Source organism: Peromyscus eremicus, chromosome 4 (genome assembly GCF_949786415.1).
Source record: "Peromyscus eremicus chromosome 4, PerEre_H2_v1, whole genome shotgun sequence".
NCBI classification, from domain to species: domain Eukaryota; kingdom Metazoa; phylum Chordata; class Mammalia; order Rodentia; family Cricetidae; genus Peromyscus; species Peromyscus eremicus.
Genome location: NC_081419.1, coordinates 94,578,220 through 94,598,186, shown reverse-complemented (window position 1 = coordinate 94,598,186; position 19,967 = coordinate 94,578,220). Strand labels below are relative to the sequence as shown.

General features: G+C 40.0%; 1 protein-coding gene across 6 annotated transcripts in view; it reads left to right on the top strand.

The window, feature by feature from the left end:
• Ttbk2 (tau tubulin kinase 2) overlaps positions 1–19,967 on the top strand; it is a 113,882-nt gene that overhangs the window by 50,898 nt on the left and 43,017 nt on the right. For 5 of the 6 annotated variants that reach the window (XM_059261215.1, XM_059261217.1, XM_059261216.1 and 2 more), the window contains 2 exons: positions 13,025–13,098; positions 19,682–19,822. In XM_059261215.1, the coding sequence (XP_059117198.1) occupies positions 13,025–13,098; positions 19,682–19,822 (215 nt within the window). Of the gene's footprint in view, positions 1–2,587; positions 2,684–13,024; positions 13,099–19,681; positions 19,823–19,967 lie in introns of all 6 variants that reach the window. The other variant, XM_059261221.1, reaches the window with a different exon arrangement.

Below are 19,967 nucleotides of genomic sequence, written 5' to 3'. Positions count from 1 at the left end.
ACATAAGACCCCTTGCTTAGCTGCTGAACTGCGCATGTGCAGTCATGCAGCTGGAGTGGCGGCAGAATCCTAACAGTCATGAAAAGCTAAAATGTTAAGAAGCTTTTAGGGTTGGTATTTGATTTTAACAGTGAATGAAAAAGAGAGAGAGGGAGGGAGGGAGGGAGGGAGGGAGGGAGGAAGGGAGGAAGGAAGAAAAGAAAGAAAGAAAGAAAAGAAAGAAAGAAAGAAAGAAAGAAAAAGAAAGAAAGAAAGAGAAAGAAAGAAAAAGAAGAAAGGACCGCTCCTAGGTATGTTGGAGGAGAAAGTTTATTGTAGATTAAAGGGTGACATAATCAGAGGCAGGGTCATCTGTGAGTCTAGAGTAAGCATTACCAGACTGAGCCGGGCCATGTGAGGAGAGTAGGAAGGGGAGAGGGGACAGCCAGCAAGACCAAGAGGCCAGGAGATTAAAGGGTAGATGAGAAAAAGAACACGTAATCACAATGGCTGGATTATTTAGGGAAGGGCAGGCAGCTGGGAGTGGGGTATGCCAGCCATATCATGTAACAGGTAGGGACTGGGGGATGCAGGGAGAACCTAGTAGCCAGGTCCTTTAATAACATCAGCAGTTTGCCCCTGATTTGAGACCTAACAAACAGAGAGCCCACAAATCTGTAATATGGGACCAGTGAGATGCTGGCTCAGTGTGTAAAGGCACCTGCTGCCAAGCCTGATGGTTGTACTCCATCCCTGAAACCACGTGGTACAAGGAGAGAATCAGCTCCTGCAAATTGTCCTTTGACCTTCTTGCCTACACACATACACATACAAACACAAAAACCAATTTAAAAAACCTTGTAATATGATAAGTATAAGGCATTGTCGAAAAAATTACAGCCAAGTACATACTAGTAATCTGAGCACTCAGGAGATGTGAGCAGGAGGATCAGGCATTGAAGACCAACCTTGGCAACATAGTGAGTCCTGGGCTAGCCAGACCAACATCATAAGACTAAGTAAAATAAAATGTTTTAAATTCTGATGAGGTCCTATTTATCTGTTTTTAAAAACTTGTTGGCAGTGATATCAAAACCATTGAAGATCACAAAAATTTTTGCACACCTTTAAGTGACTTACATTTTGTACTAATCCATTTCAGTAAATTTTTATTTTATATGAGTGAAAAGTTCAAATTCATTGTTTTTCATATGGATATCTAGTCCAGTTTTTCTGGCACCAATTATGAGAAAACACCATTTTCACCACTGAAATGTTTTGACACCCTTAACAGAGATGGTTGACTAAAATTTACATTTCCCCCATATTTTTTATGAAATACTGTTGTTTAATTTCCATCTATGCTGTCTTGGTCACTCTTCTATTGCCATGACAACACCATGATGTGTTCAGATCCAGTCAATCCCCAGTTCCCTCTCCTCTTCTTCCTCCCCCAGCCCTGCACTTCCCTCCCAACTTCATATGCTCTCTCCATCTCTTTTTAGGTTTGTTTTATCTGTATTTTGCCTTCATGTATGTCTGTATACCGCCTGTGTGCAGTGCCTGCAGAGGCCAGAAAAGGTCATAGGATTTCTTGGGAGTGGAGTTACAGATAGTTTCAGGACAGCTAGGCCTCTGTTACATAGAGAAACAAACAAACAAACAAAAACAAACAAAAAAACTAAGTGTAGGGAAGTGGGGAGGATCTAGAAGGAGTTGGGAGAGGGGAAACTGTAATCAGAATACATTGTATGAAAAAAATCTATTTTCAATTCCAAAAAAACAAAAACAAAAACCCCAAAATGTAATATCCACAGAGTCCATTTGGTGCTGTGCATATAAACATACTATATGGATATAGGGCCACCAGCTGGAGCATGATTAGCCTCTGTGAGCCATATCCCTGAAGTAAAGTGGCTCTCCCACTCCTAGTATCCATCAACTGCCAATAGCTCTTCAGATAGGGATGGGACTTCTTGAGTTCCTCCCCCATCCATGCTGAGAATTTGGCTGGCTTGATATTGTGCAAGTCTTGTACATTTGGTTCTAGCCATTGGAAGTTCATGCATGCAAATACTAGTTCACTACAGATCCACTCCCTCTGGCTCTTATAATCATCTTCCCATGATAATCTCTGAGTCGTGTGTGTGTGTGTGTGTGTGTGTGTGTGTGTGTGTGTGTTAATAGAGCTGAGCACTCTATGGTCTTTTATTCTCTGCATGTTGACCAATTGTTGGTCTCTGTATTATATTCATTTGCTATAAAAAGAAGCTTCTCTGATGAGGGTTAAGAGATACACTAATCAAGGTATAATGATAAGTCATTAGAAACCAGTTTAATACAATGTCCATTTAGCTAAATAATAGTAGTAGGTTCTCTCCTAGGGCCTATAACTTAGCCAGTGACAGATTTTTAGCCTGGTTGATGGTACCAGGCATAGAGTCCATCTTATGTAACACATTTTATGTCCAATCAAAAAGTGGTTGGTTACTCCTACACCATTCCTGCTACTATTGCAGCAGTGGGGGCACACTTTGCCAGGCCAGTCATTATTGTAGCTCACAGGGTTCACAGCTGGGTAAGACTGATGATAACTTTTCTCCTCCAGTAGTGTGCATAGAATCTTCCAGCACTATGAAAGCTAGCCAGTAGGAATGAAGCTTCCAGGTTGGTACCAGCTTGATTTCTCCATGTCCATACTCAGGTATGTGGTGTCTTCAGCAATAGGGCCTTACTGTCAAGTAAGGGTAGTCAAGAGCAATGGTAGTAGTCTGTAATGTTTGTGGTGGGAGGAGGGGTGACAGTGTTTGAAGTTTAGATTTCATTTCATTCATCTCTACATTTATCCTCATGCTGGTACTACACTGTCTTGATTCAAGGTAATTATGTTGTTTAGTAAAATCTGAAGTGAAGAAGTGTGAGTATTTTAACTTTTTCTTTTTCAATATTATTTTGACCATTTGTATCCCTTGTGATTTCATATGACTTTAAGAATCACCTTGCTCATTTCTGCAAAGAAGGCAGGTAGGATTTTAATAGGGATTTTATCACATTTTTCCACTATTTTTGTTAATCTATAATTTATGATTGTTAGTTTTGTTTTTAAATTATATGTATATATCTGTTATACATACATACATATGTATATAAAATTTTTGTCTTAGGTTTCTGTTGCAGTAGTAAATATGAACAAAAGTAATTTGTGGAGGAAAGGGTTTGTTTGATCTTGTGACTCTCAGATCACATGCCATCATTGAGGGAAGCCAGGGCAGGCAAGAGCTCACACAGAGGCCTTGGAGGGGAGCTTCTTACTGGTTTACTCCCCCCCCCCACGCACCCCCCCCCCCCATAGTTTTTGCTCAGCCTGCCTTTTCCAGGAGCACCTGCCCAGGGATGGCACCACCCATTGTGAATTAGGCCCTCCCACATCAATCATCAAACAACAGTACCCTGTACACTTGCCTACAAGGCAGTTTTTTGGAGGCATTTTCTCAATTGTGGTTCCCTCTTCTCTAGCTTATGTCAAGTTGACATAAAACTAACCAACAATATTTCATGTGTGTGTGAGTGTGTCATGATGTGTGATGGTCAGTTTGTGGAGTTGGTTCTCAGATTTCACTTTGATGTGAGTCCCCAAGATCAAACTTAGGTTTCCAGTCTAATGCAGCAAGTGCCTTTCCCACTGAGCCATCTTACTGGCCCTTTGCTTAAATCTTTTTTTTTTTTTTTTTTTTTTTTTGGTTTTTCGAGACAGGGTCCCTCTGTGTAGTTTTGGTGCCTGTCCTGGATCTCACTCTGTAGACCAGGCTGGCATCGAACTCACAGAGATCTACCTGGCTCTGCCTCCCGAGTGCTGGGATTAAAGGCATGCTCCACAGCTGCCTGGCCCTTTGCTTAAATCTTAATGTGCAAATTATAAAATATAAAAGCCTGTCAACTTCACATTTGTGTCTCAGACTCCCAGAAGGATTCCTTTTTTGTTTCAGTCATGTTGGTATTATAACATTAGTCTAGTTCTTTTTTTCTTTTTTTCTTTTTTCTTTTTTTTGTTTTTTGTTTTTCGAGTCAGAGTTTCTCTGTGCAACAGCTCTGGTTGTCCTGGAACTTGCTTTGTAGACCAGGCTGGCCTCGAACTCTCAGAGATCCACCTGCCTCTGCCTCCTGAGCGCTGGGATTAAAGGTGTGCGCCACCACTCTTAGTTGGCCTAGTTCTTTCAAACTGTCCACCTTCCGTGGACAGCTAAATGTCTTAGCTCACTCCCTGCCCCACCCTCCTCCTGTCTCTTGTGCTTATTTGTTGTTAAGGGTCTGTCTTTGTATCACCAGCTCGCTAACAACGACCTTTTATCAGTTAGGAAAGCTTGGCCTTAGCTTAGGCTTGTTCCAAACTAGCTCTTTAAACTTAAATTAATCCATTTATATTAATACACATTCTGCCACATGACTCATTACCTCTCCTCAGTACCATATGTCTGACTTCCTCTGAGCCTAGCTGGTGAATCTCCCGCACCTCTGATTCTTTCCCAGAGTTCCTATCTATGTCCCGCTTATCCTCTCCTGCATAGGTATTGCCATTCAGCTCTTTATTAAGTCAGTCAGAAGGTGCCTTAGGCAGGTTAAACAAAGACCATCTTCACACAGTGTACAAAAAGATTATCCCAACAGTTTGTTTGTTTGTTTGTTTGTTTGTTTGTTTGTGGATATAGCCCTTGCTAGGCAGGTGCTATATCACTGACCTGTAACTATAGTCTGTTCTTACTTGATTCACTTAGACTTTCCTTATCCTTAGGTCACTGGTTAATTGACTTCCTTGGCTCCCATCAGGGTATCCATAACCTTTCCAAAACACAGTCTGGATCATGTAGTTTATGCTTGAAAATAGTGGATGAATCTTTACCATATCCTTTATCTATTAATAATTCAAATCTGAATTGCATAACGAGGCTGTAAGAGAAAAATGGAGTGTACATTTCTTATGCTCTCACCTTCAACATAAGACACTCTGTCACCAGATTTGTGGAGATTTTTCCTGTCTCCAGTTCATTCTCTAGCAGATCCAAAGCGGATGTACTATCTCCCAGTTTTGTTAGATGGTATCAGTCCCCACAGTTGCGCACTCAGCTCTGCAAGGATGCTCTACTTCACACACAGTAAGTAACAGGATGTCATATTTTTTATGAACTGGCTACAAACCAAGGCTTTCATGACCCCTTCTTTGGGGTAAACTAATTTGCTAGGATGGCTTGTGGAACTTGGAGGAGCACTTATATTTCCTGGTTTAGTTGAAGGGCATTGTGAAAAATACAGAAGTAGACTGAAAAGGTAACTAGGACTAGGTACGGAGTGTTACAGCTCTCATGCCTTCTCTGGGCTTACACTGGGTCCACACCTCCACTTGTTCAGCAACCCAGAAGGTCTCAAGGCCTCAAGTGTTGCTCAAGAGTTTTATAGAGCTCAGTCTCTAGTCTCCCTCAGGCCACTTCTCTGGAAGTTAGCAAGTGGGGCTGAAAGTTGTACTCTAAATAATTACGTGACTGAAATAAGGGCAAACTAAATCTATCTTCTGTCCTTTATATCCATTAGTTCCACATGTATGGATTCAACCCATGGGAGATTAAACACACCTTGAATCCCAGCAGTCAGGAGGCACAGGAGGCAGTTCTCTGTGCGTTTGAGGTCTGCCTGTTGTACATAGTAAATTCCAGGCCAGCCAGGACTACAAAGAGAGATCCTATCTCAAAAACAAACAACAAAAAAGATTCTTGGAAGTTGTGGCTATAACTGAGTTAGTTGATAGAGTGCTCACCAAGCATCTGAGCTGAGTGTAAACCCAACACCACATAAATCAGTTCATCCTCAGCTCTTTAGCTCATGGCTAGCCTGGGCTACCTTTTCTCAAAAAGAGGAAAAAAGAACCAAGTGTGGTAGCACATCTTTAATCCCAGCACTCAGGCAGAGGCAGGGGGACCTCTTCTGGGATCACATGGTGAGACCTTGTCTTAAAAAAAAAAAGGAAAAGAAGAAAAATTACATCAGAATATATACACGTTTTTTGTTATATTCCAAAACAATATTACAACCATATAACTAACTTTACATTGGATTAAGTAATTTAAGAATTAAGGAGGATAAAGTTATGTTATAGTTATACACAGATACAGTTCTATTTTATATAAGATTTGTACATCCTCAAACTTTGGTGTCTGTGTGAGAGTTTGGAGGTACCACTCATGAGGAAGGAGGGCCTCCCCCAGTTTATATTATAGCACATTGGCATGTACTTTAGTCACTTTCCTTCAGCTGTGACCTTATACCTAACAAACAACAGAAGGGTGGAAAAGTTTCCTTGGGCTCATGGTCTTTGAGGGGTCCATTGTGGCATGGAGGGTGGTGGAGCAGACAGTTCACAGCAGGCCACAAAGCAGAGGAGAGAGGAATGCCATTGCTGCCGGCTTTCTCCTTTCTTCCCTGTTTCACCTGCCTCTTCCACACCCCACAACATGGAATAGTGTTATATTATTGTATTATATACCCCACATAAAAAGCAGTCCTTCTGTATCAGGTACTCTTCTGGAAATGCCCTCACAGAGGGCAATTCTAAATCTAGTAAAATTAACAATAAAGAAAAAACTATGACAGTGGCCAAGACTTTAAGCCACTTTTCCTGTATTTTCATGCCTTCTGCCTTAATCTACCATAACCCTAATTCTACCCTGTCAGTTCTGATCATTGTAAATGTATTTTAAGAAATTGTTATTGAATAATGATGTTTTCATTCACGTATAAAAGGTACTTTGGGCACATCATCTCCTGTCCTCCCTCTCCCCTCTGGTTAGTCCCCGTCATCTTCTGAAATAGCCACCTTTCTATTTCCATCTATACGTTAGGTATCTGTTTTTGTGGTGGTGGTGGGGTGCACGTGGAAGCATGGTTAGATGTGTGTGTGGCCAGTACTAATTGTCCAGAATCACCACAGGAACAGATCTCTGGGTGTGTCTGTAAGGGATTTTTTAAATGAGGTGAATTGAGGGAAGAAGATTCAACCTAAATGTGAGTGGCCCCATCCCGTGGGCTTGGGTTCTGAACTGAGTAAAAAGGAAAAAGCAAACTGAGGGCCAGCATTCGTTTCTCTGTGCCGCTTGACTATAGATGCAGGGGGAGCAGCTGCCGCTTGACTACAGATGCAGGGGGAGCAGCTGCCGCTTGCTCCTGTTATGGCTTCCCCAGCATGATGTACTGTCTCCTTTAATCGTGAGCTAAAACAGACTTGTTCTTCCTTATGCTGCCTTTGTCAAGTACCATGTCACAGCATGAAGAGAAGTGACACACATGCACACAAACACACGTGCACACACAAACTCACATGCACACACATGTACACACAAATGCACGTGCACACGCAGGTACACACAAACGCACATGCACACACAAACACACATGCACACACATGTACACACAAACATGTGCACACACATGCACACAAACACATGCACACATGCACACACAAACACACATGCACACACATGTACACACAAACATGTGCACACACATGCACACAAACACATGCACACATGCACACACAAACACACACGCACACACATGTACACACAAATGCACGTGCACACACAAATGCATACTCCCTATTAAGAGAAAACATGCTGTCTTTCTGAGTCTTGCTTATTTCACTTAATATGATAGTCTCTAGCTCCATTTTCCAGCAACTGACACATTTATTTCTTTTTTATGGCTGATTGAAACTCTTTACATGTATAATCTTAATTCTTCATAGTTTTATCTTAAAATACTCTCATAAATTTAAAATCTACTAATTTACTTACATGTGAGCTTCTTGAGTAAAGATCTTTCTTCTCCTCCTCCTCCTCCTTCTTCTTTTCATTCGAGACAGGGTTTCTCTGTGTAACAGCTCTGGCTGTCCTGGAACTCACTCTGTAGCTCAGGCTGGCCTCAGACTCACAGAGATCCACCTGACTCTGCTTCCTGTGCTGGGATTTAAGGTGTGCAACCACTACCACCCAGCAAGAGTAAAATTTTTTAATCTTCTGTGTATTTACTGTACTTGATAATGTTATAGACCTATGTTCTGTTAATTCTTTGTGTTTGTATGTGGACTGACTGTGAGCTTAATGCAGAGAAAGAACTTAATTGACCTTTATTTTTAATACATAGTTTAGGTCCTTGGGTGTGTATAGAGAGATCTTGTTGTCTTTGTGTGTCCTTTTAGTTTTCATATTAATTTGTGGGGGGAGGGACTGGGGGTTGAACCGACAGCCTTGGGTATACTAGGCAAATGCTTTGTCACTGAGCTGTGTTCTCACGGCCCTGTTTGTACTCTGTGTGCTGAGGCAGGGTCTTTCTAACTCACTCTGAAACCCACATAGGTCTGGAATTTGTCATTCTTCTCCTTAGCCTCCCAGGTAGCTGCACTAGCAGACCCGGTTTGTTTTCATATTTATTAACAAGGTATTACCTGAGTTTAAAATCTGTTTCAGTTGTTTCTGATGTAATGGCTAAGAATGAAGGTTTTCTAGGGCCAGAAGGGTGGTCCAGCTGGTAAAGGTACTTGCCTCTAAGCCTTACAACCTGAGTTTCATCTCTGGAACCCAGAAGACTGAGAGAGAACTGACTGCTACAAGTTGTCTTCTGACCTCCACATGAGTGTCTAGCATACTCATGTTTGGGTGGGAGCTCCACCTCAGCCCCTGGCACCCTGGCATCCATATACCCAAAGAGTCTGAAATGTCCTGCCGGAAGATCCACCTCAACTTTCTTCCCCCATCTCTTTCCCTAAACCCGTCCCTTCAAAGCCCGCCAAACACAGCTCCCCACCCCCAGAGAGGCTCAAGACCACACCCACAGGGTATATAAACTGCATGCCAGAAAACAGACACGTGGTTTTTCCGGTCTCTCATTCCCTTTCCTCTCTGCTGGGCCAGGGAATCACCCAGGAACGCTTTACCCATTAAACTGGGCCGTTTCCTAATTTGGTCTGATTTGGATACAAAAAAACCCTTATCAACTCACCCACACCCTTCTAATAAATAAGTAAATAAATAAATGTGATGTAGCATGAATCTTAAAAGTTCTTATTAATAAAGTCAAACTTGAGCCAGATATTGGGGTGAACGCTGGAAGATCAGAGAGACAGAACAGGCCACAGCCACCTCACCTCACCAGTTCCTCAGCTGACCCTGTTTCCTCAGACTGGAAGCCTCTGAGTCCTCATCCAGAATGAATCTCAGCTGAACTGCTGCTAGAAGCCTGAAAGCTTAACCAGCCAAAATGCTTAACCAGGCCAAATGCTTCTAGTTCCTGGTCCTCATGCCTTATATATCTTTCTGCCTTCTACCATCACTCCCTGGGATTAAAGGCTCACTTCTTGAGATTAAAGGCGTGTGTCACCGTACCTAGCTGTTTCCACTGTGGCCTTGAACTCACAGAGATCCCAGATGGATTTCTGACTCTGGAATGCTATGATTAAATGTGTGAGTGCCAACATTTTCTATCCAGAGTATCTAGTGGCTTTTCTGTTCTCTGACCCCAGATAAGTTTATTAGGGTGCACAATATTTTGGGGAACACAATACCACCACAATGTAATATTTTTTTTTAAAAAAAGCATAGAAGCTTTGAAATCAAATTGCACCATCATTTTCTAGCTGTATGATTTTGAACTAAGTAATTAACCTTACCAGTTTTCTACTTCTGTATCTGAAAAATAAAGGAAATACTGATACTTATATTATTATGAGAATTGCATGCATGAAAATGCATAAAATGGAATATTGCTTGCATATTATATATATTTTATTAACTATTATTTCTCTTAATTTGTTTACTTGCAAATACTGTCTCACTGTTTATTAGGTATTGTATTAGGTACTGGGACACTATGTGCTCCCTGTACTCCTCAGCTAGCCTCTGCATTTACTGGGTACACAGAAGTCATCTGAGCAGTTGCTCTAGTGGTACTGAAGAGTTACTGTTGTCATTAAGTCGAAGCTGCTCCAAACACATACATTTTTTATTGCGTTAACATTATTAAATAGTTTCATTAATCGCATAAGTATAAAAGAGAAACTATACACTATAAGGTATAAGAAATGAACTCATTAAATTATCACCTTAATGATAGAAATGTATTGACAAATTCTAGAAAATTTGCCACTGGCCATGTTTTGATTGCTCAATAAAGAATCAATAGTTTATTCAAATCTATATTTGCTTTTCTTTTTTAAAGTAGAGTAATTCAGGCTAAGTATGTGATGCAAGCCTATAATCCTAGCACTCTGGAGGCTGATAGGAGGATCAGAAGTTCAGGGCTAGCTTAGGCAACTCATTGAGACTGCCTCAAGTTGAAAAGTAAAATAAAAGGCTAGAGAGGATTTATCTTAGTGGTAGAGTACTTGACTAGCATGTATAGGAGAGTTGGTTCAGTCCCCAGTACTGCTAAACAAACACACAAACAAAAATCACTGGGTTGAGCCTGGGCAGTGGTGGTGCACCCCTTTGGTCCCAGCACTCAGGAGGCAGAGGCAGGTGGATTTCTATGAGTTGAAAGCCAGCCTGGTCTACAGAGAGTTCCAGGCCAGCCAGGGCTACAGAGAAACCCTGTCTCAAAAAAACCACATAAACAAACAAACAAAACAACACCAAAAAGCAGGGTGATTTTGATAGCAAGGGACAAAGTTTTATAGTGTAATATAGATATTTTAGAGGAGCATTCTAAAAGGAATTAAATCTAGTACTGTCTTTTGTTTTTATATGACTGAAATGTCTTTGTAATGTAAATGATCCAAGAAGCTGGGCACAGTAGTCTGTACCTGTGACCCCACAGTTTGGAGGCTGAGGCAGGATCGACACCTGGTCTTTAAAGTGTGATAGGCGAATCTTTTTCTTGTTCATTTTGTTCTTTCATAGTGTTAAGGATAGAATCTAAGATTTCATGCATGCTAGCAAATGCTGTACTCACTTCAGTGTGTTTCCAGCAGTGAAAATGAGGTCTCTATTGACAACAAATTGATTAATTAAAGCTTTGTGCTTTTTCTGTGCCTGAAGCTGAGGAAAAGGTTGCTAATTGATCACCAGTGTGTAACTGATAACCCAGATTCAAAACAAACAAACAAACAAAAAATTACAGGCCTATAATCCCAGCACTCAGGAATCTAAGGCAGGAGAATGAAGATTTCAGGGCCATCCTGGGCTAACAAAACCTTGTTTCCAAAAACCAAACCAAACAAAGATAATAATAGCTTGACTTCATTTTTGTTTTAAGTGGACAAATTACTTTTGAAATGTGTTTTAATCTTTTTCTTCAGTCTAACGGATTTATAGCCTCCGGTGTGTCAATATTGTTTTATTTTTACAAGCTAACTTCAAAGATTGCCTACCCTCATAGTCTCATATTTCATTTACCCTCTATAGGCTTCTATCCCTTCTAGTCTGAAGTGACTGCCTAATTATTTATATGAGTAACCTTTGCTTTGTGTGTGTGTATGTGTGTGCGTGCATGCGTGTGCTCCCATGCACACCTGTAAAGAGACCAGCAGAAGATACTGGACATCTTCCTTTATTGCTCTTTGCCTCATTTCTCTTTAGATAGGATCTCTCACTTGAAAGTCAGTTTTTTGTCTAGCACGTCTTAACAGTTGTTCTGTCTCTGCCTCCTCATGAACACACAGCAAGTGCTCTTCCCACTGCCCCATCTCCTGGGCTTGGCCCAGCTTTTCTATGGAATTTGTCATTTCTGTGATAACCTGGTCTCAGAATTTTCTTCCTGTCAGAGTAGTCTGTATTTTCTTTTTTGAAGGACTCTTTAGTTTTGTTCATGCTGATGTATATTTTAAGTTAATATTTTATATTTTAAAGTTTCTTCTTTGTTTTCACAGGGCTTTTGTTTTTGTCTTCTAAGATAGTCTTGCCATTTAGCCCAGGCAGGCCTTGAACTCATGTAGTGGAGGCTAGCCTTAAACTTTCCTGCCTCTGCCCTCTCAGTCCCCAGTTTATTCATAGAACTTGGAAAAGTTGTACCTTTCCCGTACAGATTGTGGCGTTTAGGAATCTTGAAGTTGTCCAGATGGTTGTGATGATAGCCACCATTGGAAACCACTGATGTATATGTATAGTTCAGATTCTTCACCATGGAGCACACAATTCTTCATCTAGTTCCTGCCTGCCTCTCCAGCACCATCTCTGTCTGCTCTCCTCTCATTTTCTGTGTTGAGCCAAGTGTCTTTTCTGTAATTTCCTGGGCTTGATTGGATTTGGGGACGGTAGTACACTTTTTAAAATTAGGAGATGGTCCCAGATTTTTTCCTGTTTTTCTCATTCCTTCTATATATCCCAGCTAGTCTTGGATTTCACATGTTAAACTAGGGTTGAAAGCACAAGGCTGATCCAAATCAGTGAGACCAAGAAAGATCATGTAACTTGCTACAGTAATGTAAATAGTGTATGTCAGAATATGTGTAAAACTCAGTGTTTGTATGTCTAACATGGTTCTTATTGTATCTGCTCAGGTTAATCTTAAGTGACTTTTAAAATATTTTCCTTCCTAAATAAATCACCTTTAGTTATTCCCTTATTAATTTAATTTATTTCTTTACTTACTCATTTAACATTTATTTGAGTATGCAAGGAGCAGAGCGGGACCTAGCGATGGGTGGATAAAAATAAAATAATACAAATTTCCTGTTCCTTATGGTCTCAAGACACATTTTATATAGTTTATATTGTCATAAAGTACTATACAGAAATCCAATTTGTTAACTTTTTTTGGTTTTGTTTTGGTTTGGTTTTTTTGGTTTTTGGTTTTTTGAGACAGGGTTTCTCCGTGTAGTTTTGGTGCCTGTCCTGGATCTTGCTCTGTAGACCAGGCTGGCCTCGAACTCACAGAGATCTGCCTGGCTCTGCCTCCCGAGTGCTGGGATTAAAGGCATACGCCACTGCCGCCCAGCGAATTTGTTAATTTTTTAAAAGAGAAATTATAATACATTCTTTTCCACTGTTTTCTTTCTCTTTTCATCCAGGAAAAGATCATGTTTGTAGATTTATTGGCTGTGGGAGAAACGATCGTTTCAACTATGTGGTCATGCAATTGCAGGTATGTTACCTTGAAAATGTGTCTTCAAATCTTTTCGTTTTGATCAAAATACCCAGTTACAGTGACTATGCATAAAAAATGACAGCATTCTTGTTATCATGTCCAAATGCTATACACTGTACATAGAGATTTATTTAGACTTGGTATAGATTTTCCAAAAAATGAAATGGTCATCTATTTTAGTTTGTCTGTACCTTTATTGGTTATCATTTTTTCATAGCGTTTAATCTTAAAGTGGATTGTGGGCTGTAATGTGAACCTTGCCTTTCCATGTTCCTTCTCTTTTCATCTTTCTAACCTCAGGCATTTCAAATCTGCACTCATGCTCTCAAGTACCAATCACTACATTAAAATTGTAAGCATTAGTTGGAATAAAGGATGAATGCTGTTCCTCTTTCTTTTTCCCAGCATAGCACTGTTCCTTCCCTTTTAGATGAGAGTAGAGTTGGGCTGAAAGAGTAGCAGTTCCTAAAGAATATGCAAGAGTAACAGGAACAATCGGGAGAATCAGGAAACCATTCATTTCCTTGATGTTGCCTGTGCTCCTCAACACACACAGTATAGTCGTCTCGAAGCTTCAGACCTGATGTTCAGTTCTTCTCACAGTTTCCTTTCATCTTTAGCAGACTTTATTTTGAACATTTCGTTTCTTTATTTTCTTTCATATTATTTACATGACAGCGAGTTAAATTCATAAACCCTGACCTAAATGTTTTCTCTTCTTTTCAGAAGACTTTTCTTTTTCTCAAGTATCCTTCAATATTTGACTTTGACCTAAAGATGTTACCCTTTCTGTAAACTATAGTTGTTGTTGTAGTTGTTTATCTTTTTAAAGTGTGGTCTTACTGAACAGCACAAGATGATATAGCCAAGACTGGCCTTAACCTCAGGATCCCCCTACCTTAGCCTCCTGATTTCTAAGATTATAGCTGTGTGCTAAGATGGTTGGCTTAGTCTCATTTGAAATTAATTAATTGGGGATTGGAGGAGTGTACCGTGGTGTGTGTGGAGGTCAGAGGACAACTTGTGGGAGCTGGGTCTCTCCTTCTACTGTGTGAGTCCCAGGGTTTGAACTTAGGACTAGGCAGCAAGGCCTTTGCCTGCTGAGCCATCTTACTGGCCCTTAAAGTCTTTCTTGGTTACATGATTCATCATCTCAAGTTAGCATACTTTAATTTATTGAAGTGCTTACCTTTTTACATTTTTCAGTTCATTAATGTGGTCCCTGTTTTCTCTCAAATTGGCCACTAATATGAACTCTATCTTTCTTTTTCTTTTTCTTTTCTTTTTTATTTTTTGAGACAGGATCTCCCTATGTAGCCTTGAGTGTGCTGGAACTCACAGAGATCCATCTACATCTGCCTCTCAAGTGCTGGGCTTAAAAGAATATGCCACAGCTGGGCAGTGGTGGTGCACATCTTTGATCTTGACACTTGGGAGACAGAGCCAGGCGGATCTCTGTGAGTTCGAGGCCAGCCTGGTCTACAGATTGAGTTCCAGGACAGGCTCCAAAGCTACACAGAGAAACCCTGTCTCAAAAACAAAACAAAACAAAAGAAAAACAAACAAACAAAAAAAGAATATGCCACCATGCTTGGCTGGTTTTCCAGATTTACTCGGTTACCCTATTATTTATTTATTTTTCATTTGGCTTACTTGAATCTGGCTATAAATAGGGTCCATACATTGTTTATTTCTTAAGCCTTTTTTGATCTGCTGGTTCTTCTGTCTTACTTACTTGAAGATTCCTTCTTTGTTGTTTTAGTGTAGAAATTCTCTTATTTTGGATTTTGCTGATTGTTTCTGTTTATTGATATGTAACATGTCGTTACACTCCCCACCCATTTCTCATAAACTGATGGCTAGGTTCTAATTTCCACTTCCTTGGCAAGGGCAGTTGAGAGGTGGCATATACACTGCGTCCTGAGAGCCAGCACCTTAACCTCCCTGCAGCCTGGCCCACCTATTTTGAAGTTTTTAGTGATTTTTCGCACCTTGTTTTCCTTTTTTTCCTAGTCGGTTAGTAAGCATGGCCTGTGATTTCAGTGGATTTCCAAATTCACCATTCTAATTGTATCATTTCTTCTCCACTTAGATAAAATTCTTCCTTTAAAAGTATTTCATGCGATAGAGGCTACCCTTAAGTATACCTTTTATATAGGAAAGTCAGGGTTAATATAATAGTAGACTCCATTATTTTAATCAGCTTTCAGAACTATTAGTTGGTTCACTAATATTTTCCTATAAGAGACAGGAGTGCCGGCTTTCCTTTGTGAATTTATAGTCTCTCTCTTCCCTTTCCTCCCTCTCAATAAAATTACAAACTCTCAATAAAATTACCAACTGTGCAACTTTTCCTTTTGTGTGACACGAGGGTGTCACTCACCATGCATCCCAGATTGTCTCCACACCTTCTGCCTGAGCCTTTCAAACAAGGATTATCAGAGTATGCCATCAAGCCAGGCCTGTAGCTTTGAATGTTCATTATGTTCCTGCCTTGGCTAGTGAGACTTTCTCTGGGTTTCACTTTGACCTGATTAGGTAGTGTTTTAAAAGCATCCTTATTTTCTGATGCAATAGTGTGTACTATGTTCATTCTTTGTATTTCATGCTCCAGCTGTTCCTCCATTCAACTCTGGTTCCTTTTAATGGGAAATATGTTTTAGAGATAATCTGGATGTTATGTGTACCTATTGCAATGGGATTGGTCATTGTCTCTGATTTTTTTTTTTTTTTTAAGAAAATGGATTAAAGAAGTTCAATTTTAGCTGGGTGTGGTAGCTCACACCTCTAATCCGCACTTGGGAGATGGAGGCAGGTGGATCTTTGAGTTCAAGGCCAGCCTGATCTACAAAGTGAGTTCCAGGACAGCCAGGGCTACATAGAGAAATCCTGTCTTGAAAGACAGAAAACAAACAAACAAACAAACAAAATTTGACTTGATGCTTCTAAGTAAAATTTATAATAGTAGACATGCTGATTATTCTTTCTGTATTTTTATTTCTTTGGTCCTACATTCTTTTAATATATAGATGAAATTATATCATTGGAATTTACATGAAAGTAATATGTTTAGAATGGGAGAGAGTTAAGTTTGAGAAGGTATATTATCTATGAAAATATATTGTCAGTGAAGTGATAGTTACTTTATTTATATTTGTTTTTGTTTGTTTTCTTTTTGTGTGGGTTTTTCTTTTTTTTTTTTAAGACAGGATTTCATGTAGCCTAGGCTGGTCTTGCCTTAGTATGTACCTTAGAACTGCCTCGACATCCTAATCCTAGGTCTCTACCTCTCAAGTGCTGAGATTAGGTTTGAGCAAGCACATCTGGGCTTACTATGATTACTAGCTACTGTGCCTGGTTAATGACCTCTTATCCCGGGAATTCACTGTATTACTCTCTCCATGTAGTATGATACCCAATCTCTTTCCCTTTCCTCTCCCTTCAGATCTCATCCTCTTTCTCCCCCAACACCCCCTCTTTTTCATTTACTTATTTTTATTTTATTTTTATTTTTTAAATTTTGTGTGTGTGACAGGATCTTACTATATAGCCCCATTTGGCCTAGAAGTTCCTCTGTAGACTAGGTTAACCTCAAGCTTTTGGCAATAGTCTCTGTTTCCCAAGTACCAGAATTACGGGTATGTGGCACTATTTCTAGCCTTATGCATTTTCATTACTCAAAAAACAACAACAAAATGTAGTTTGATCTTGTAGTTTGATCTTGGAGAAAAATATAAGCTCTAAAATTTTTTTTTGCATATGAATTTCTTACTATATGAAAAGATCCCCCCTTTTAAAAAAAGAACAGCCCCTCCCCCCAACACTATTCTTATGTCAGCCTTGTGTTTATCCTCCCAGATTTTGTTAGGTTTTTTGTTTTTGTTTTTCTGATGTGTGTGTGTGTGTGTGTGTGTGTGTGTGTGTGTGTGTGTGTGGTGTTGTTGTTGTTGCTGTTATGAGTTGGGATTTCATTCTATAGTCCAAGCTAGCATGGTGCTCACTTTGTAGTGCAGGCTGGCCTTAACTTCTTCTGTCTCCCTAATGTTGAGATTAACTCTGTGTGATGGTACACTCCTGTAATTCCCAAACTCAAGAGGTAGAGGCAGGAGGATAAGAATTCAAAGTCAACATGGCAAGTTCCAGGACGACAAGGGCTTTAAAGTCAAGAATTTAAAATCAGCCCTCTTCTATATATAGTAAAATCGAGTCTAGCCTGGACTACATAAGACTTGACTCAAAATAATAATAATAACAAAAACTACTAGAATTATAGGCATGAGACATTATGCCCCAATCACCAGTTGATATATTAAAATTACATTTTATGACATTTAAATAATTACTGATATTGATTCCTGTTGGTTGTTCTTATGAGAGTAGTAGTTTTTAATCTAAATTTTGGTATTATCTAGGATGTAGTTTTGTTTGTTTGTTTTTTCAAGACAGGGTTTGTGTAACAGCCCTGGCTGTCCTGGAACTCACTTTGTAGACCAGGCTGGCTGCTTCGATAGCTGAATATTTGCTGTATCATATTTGTGAGGCCTGAACTTTGATGTCAAGGACGAGGGAGGGTCAGAAGGAGGCTAGGAAGCTGAAGAGAATATGAGAGGTTTTAAGCATATACAACATACTTTATTTACTAGCACACAGACTACAGGCAGGCAGATGCTGACAGGCAAGTGGGCACAGCATGCAGTCTGCACAGGCAAAAGCCAAAGCAAGGACACTTGCCTCCAACCTCAAGGCCATGTTGATAGAAAAAAAATCACACAAAAAATGGCATTTTGCCAAAAATAGTTATATAAGAGATTACATCACTGCTTACTCTGTGTTCCTCAGATATCCTGTACTAGCTATATCCCCAGATGTCTAGTTTATGTTTTAGCTGACTCATATGATATCCATACCATCACCTAATTGTTTTAACTTTTGTTGTCCTTTATGGCCTTCTGTTTCCTATAATATTTGCTAATAATAACAGTCCTTAGGATTTGTTGAGTACAAGGCAGTATTCCAGAAACTTCATGTAGTTTTTATTTAATCCTTATAAAATTATATGAAGTATTATTAACTTTTTTCATTTAAAAAACTGATGTAGGAAAATTAAGTAACTTGTAGGGAGTGTGTGTTGGGCAGTAATGAGGAATACTGCTTTGGATATTTGTGCTGCTTAGTTTTAACTTGACACAACCTAGAACCACCTGGAAAGGGATCTCAATGAGGATTGTCTTGGTCTGGTTAGTCTGTAGGTACAGCTGTGGGGGAATGCCTTGATTTTTAGTTGATGTAGGAAGATCCAGTCTTTTGTGTGCACCATCATTCCTAGGCAGGAGTTCCTGAACACTGGAAAAGAGAAGAAAGTTAGCTGAGAACAGGCAAGACAGGATGTGTTTATTTTCTTTTTGCTCTTAATTGTGAATGTAATGTGACTAACTGCTTATGTTGCTGTCTTGACCTTCCCCAAAAATGATGGACTGTAACTGAAATTGTAAGCCATATAAACCCTTTCTTCCCTTATGCTGCTTTTTGTTACAGTGTTTTGTAGCTTAAGTTTTCCTGCCTGGCCCACAGTCAGGACAAATCTCTATCACCTGCCAGTCCCACAGCCACTCAGACCCAACCAAGTAAACACAGAGACTTATATTGCTTACAAACTGTATGGCCGTGGCAGGCTTCTTGCTTAAATTAATCCATTTCCATTAATCTATACCTTGCCACGTGGCTCGTGGCTTACCGGCATCTTCACATGCTGTTTCTCATCATGGCTGCTGGCAGTGTCTCTCTGACTCAGCCTTCCACTTCCCAGCTTTATTCTCCTCCTTGTCCCGCCTACACTTCCTGCCTAGCCAATGGCTAATCAGTGTTTTATTTATTGACTAATCAGCAACACATTTGCCATACAGAACATCCCACAGCACTCCCCCCCCTTTTTTTTTTTCAGAAAGAAAGAAAAGGAAAGGAGGAAAAGGAAAAGAAAGAAAGAAAAAGCCAAGTCTACATTTTTAGAATAGCAAGGATAAATCAAAACATGACGACTTAGGAACATGATTGCTAACAGCATGCTTATTCTTAGGGCTAGAGAGAGATGACTCGGGTTAAGAGCTCTTGCTACTTTTCTAGAGGGCTGGAGTTCAGTTTCTAGTACCCATGTTGAGTCGCTCACAGCCATCTTTAATTCTAGCTCTAGGTGATCAAATGTCCTCTTCTGATTTCTGAGGGCACCCACAGTCATGTACACAAAGAGGGATGCACATACATAATTCTTGGAGTTAGAAGATCACAGCTAGCCAAATGGGGGTGGTGTACACCTTTAATCCCAGCACTCGGGAGGCAGAGCCAGGCGGATCTCTGTGAGTTCGAGGCCAGCCTGGTCTAGAGAGTGAGATCTAGGACAGGCACCAAAACTACACAGAGAAACCCTGTCTCGAAGGAAAAAGAAAAGAAAAGAAAAAAGATCACAGCTTAGGCAAGAGCCTTATTATTTCAGTCACAGTATTTTATAATGTGGTGATATAGTGAATGTTTTGAGTCTTATCACAGTATTAGGACTGTATTTTAAAGTGATTATCCAATTTTATAGGGTCGGAATCTGGCAGATCTTCGACGGAGCCAATCCCGGGGCACATTCACCATTAGCACTACTCTTCGGCTTGGGAGACAGATTCTGGAGTCTATTGAAAGCATCCATTCTGTGGGATTCCTTCACAGAGACATCAAACCGGTAGGGGCCTTGTCTTTTCCAAGCACAGAAGGCTATTGCTTGGTATTCTAATGTTAGGAGACAGAATGTATGCTAGTGTAGTTTTTTTTGTTAATTCGTTATGGTTAAATACAAAGAAATGTTTTTTATTTCTGTAATGCCCTGA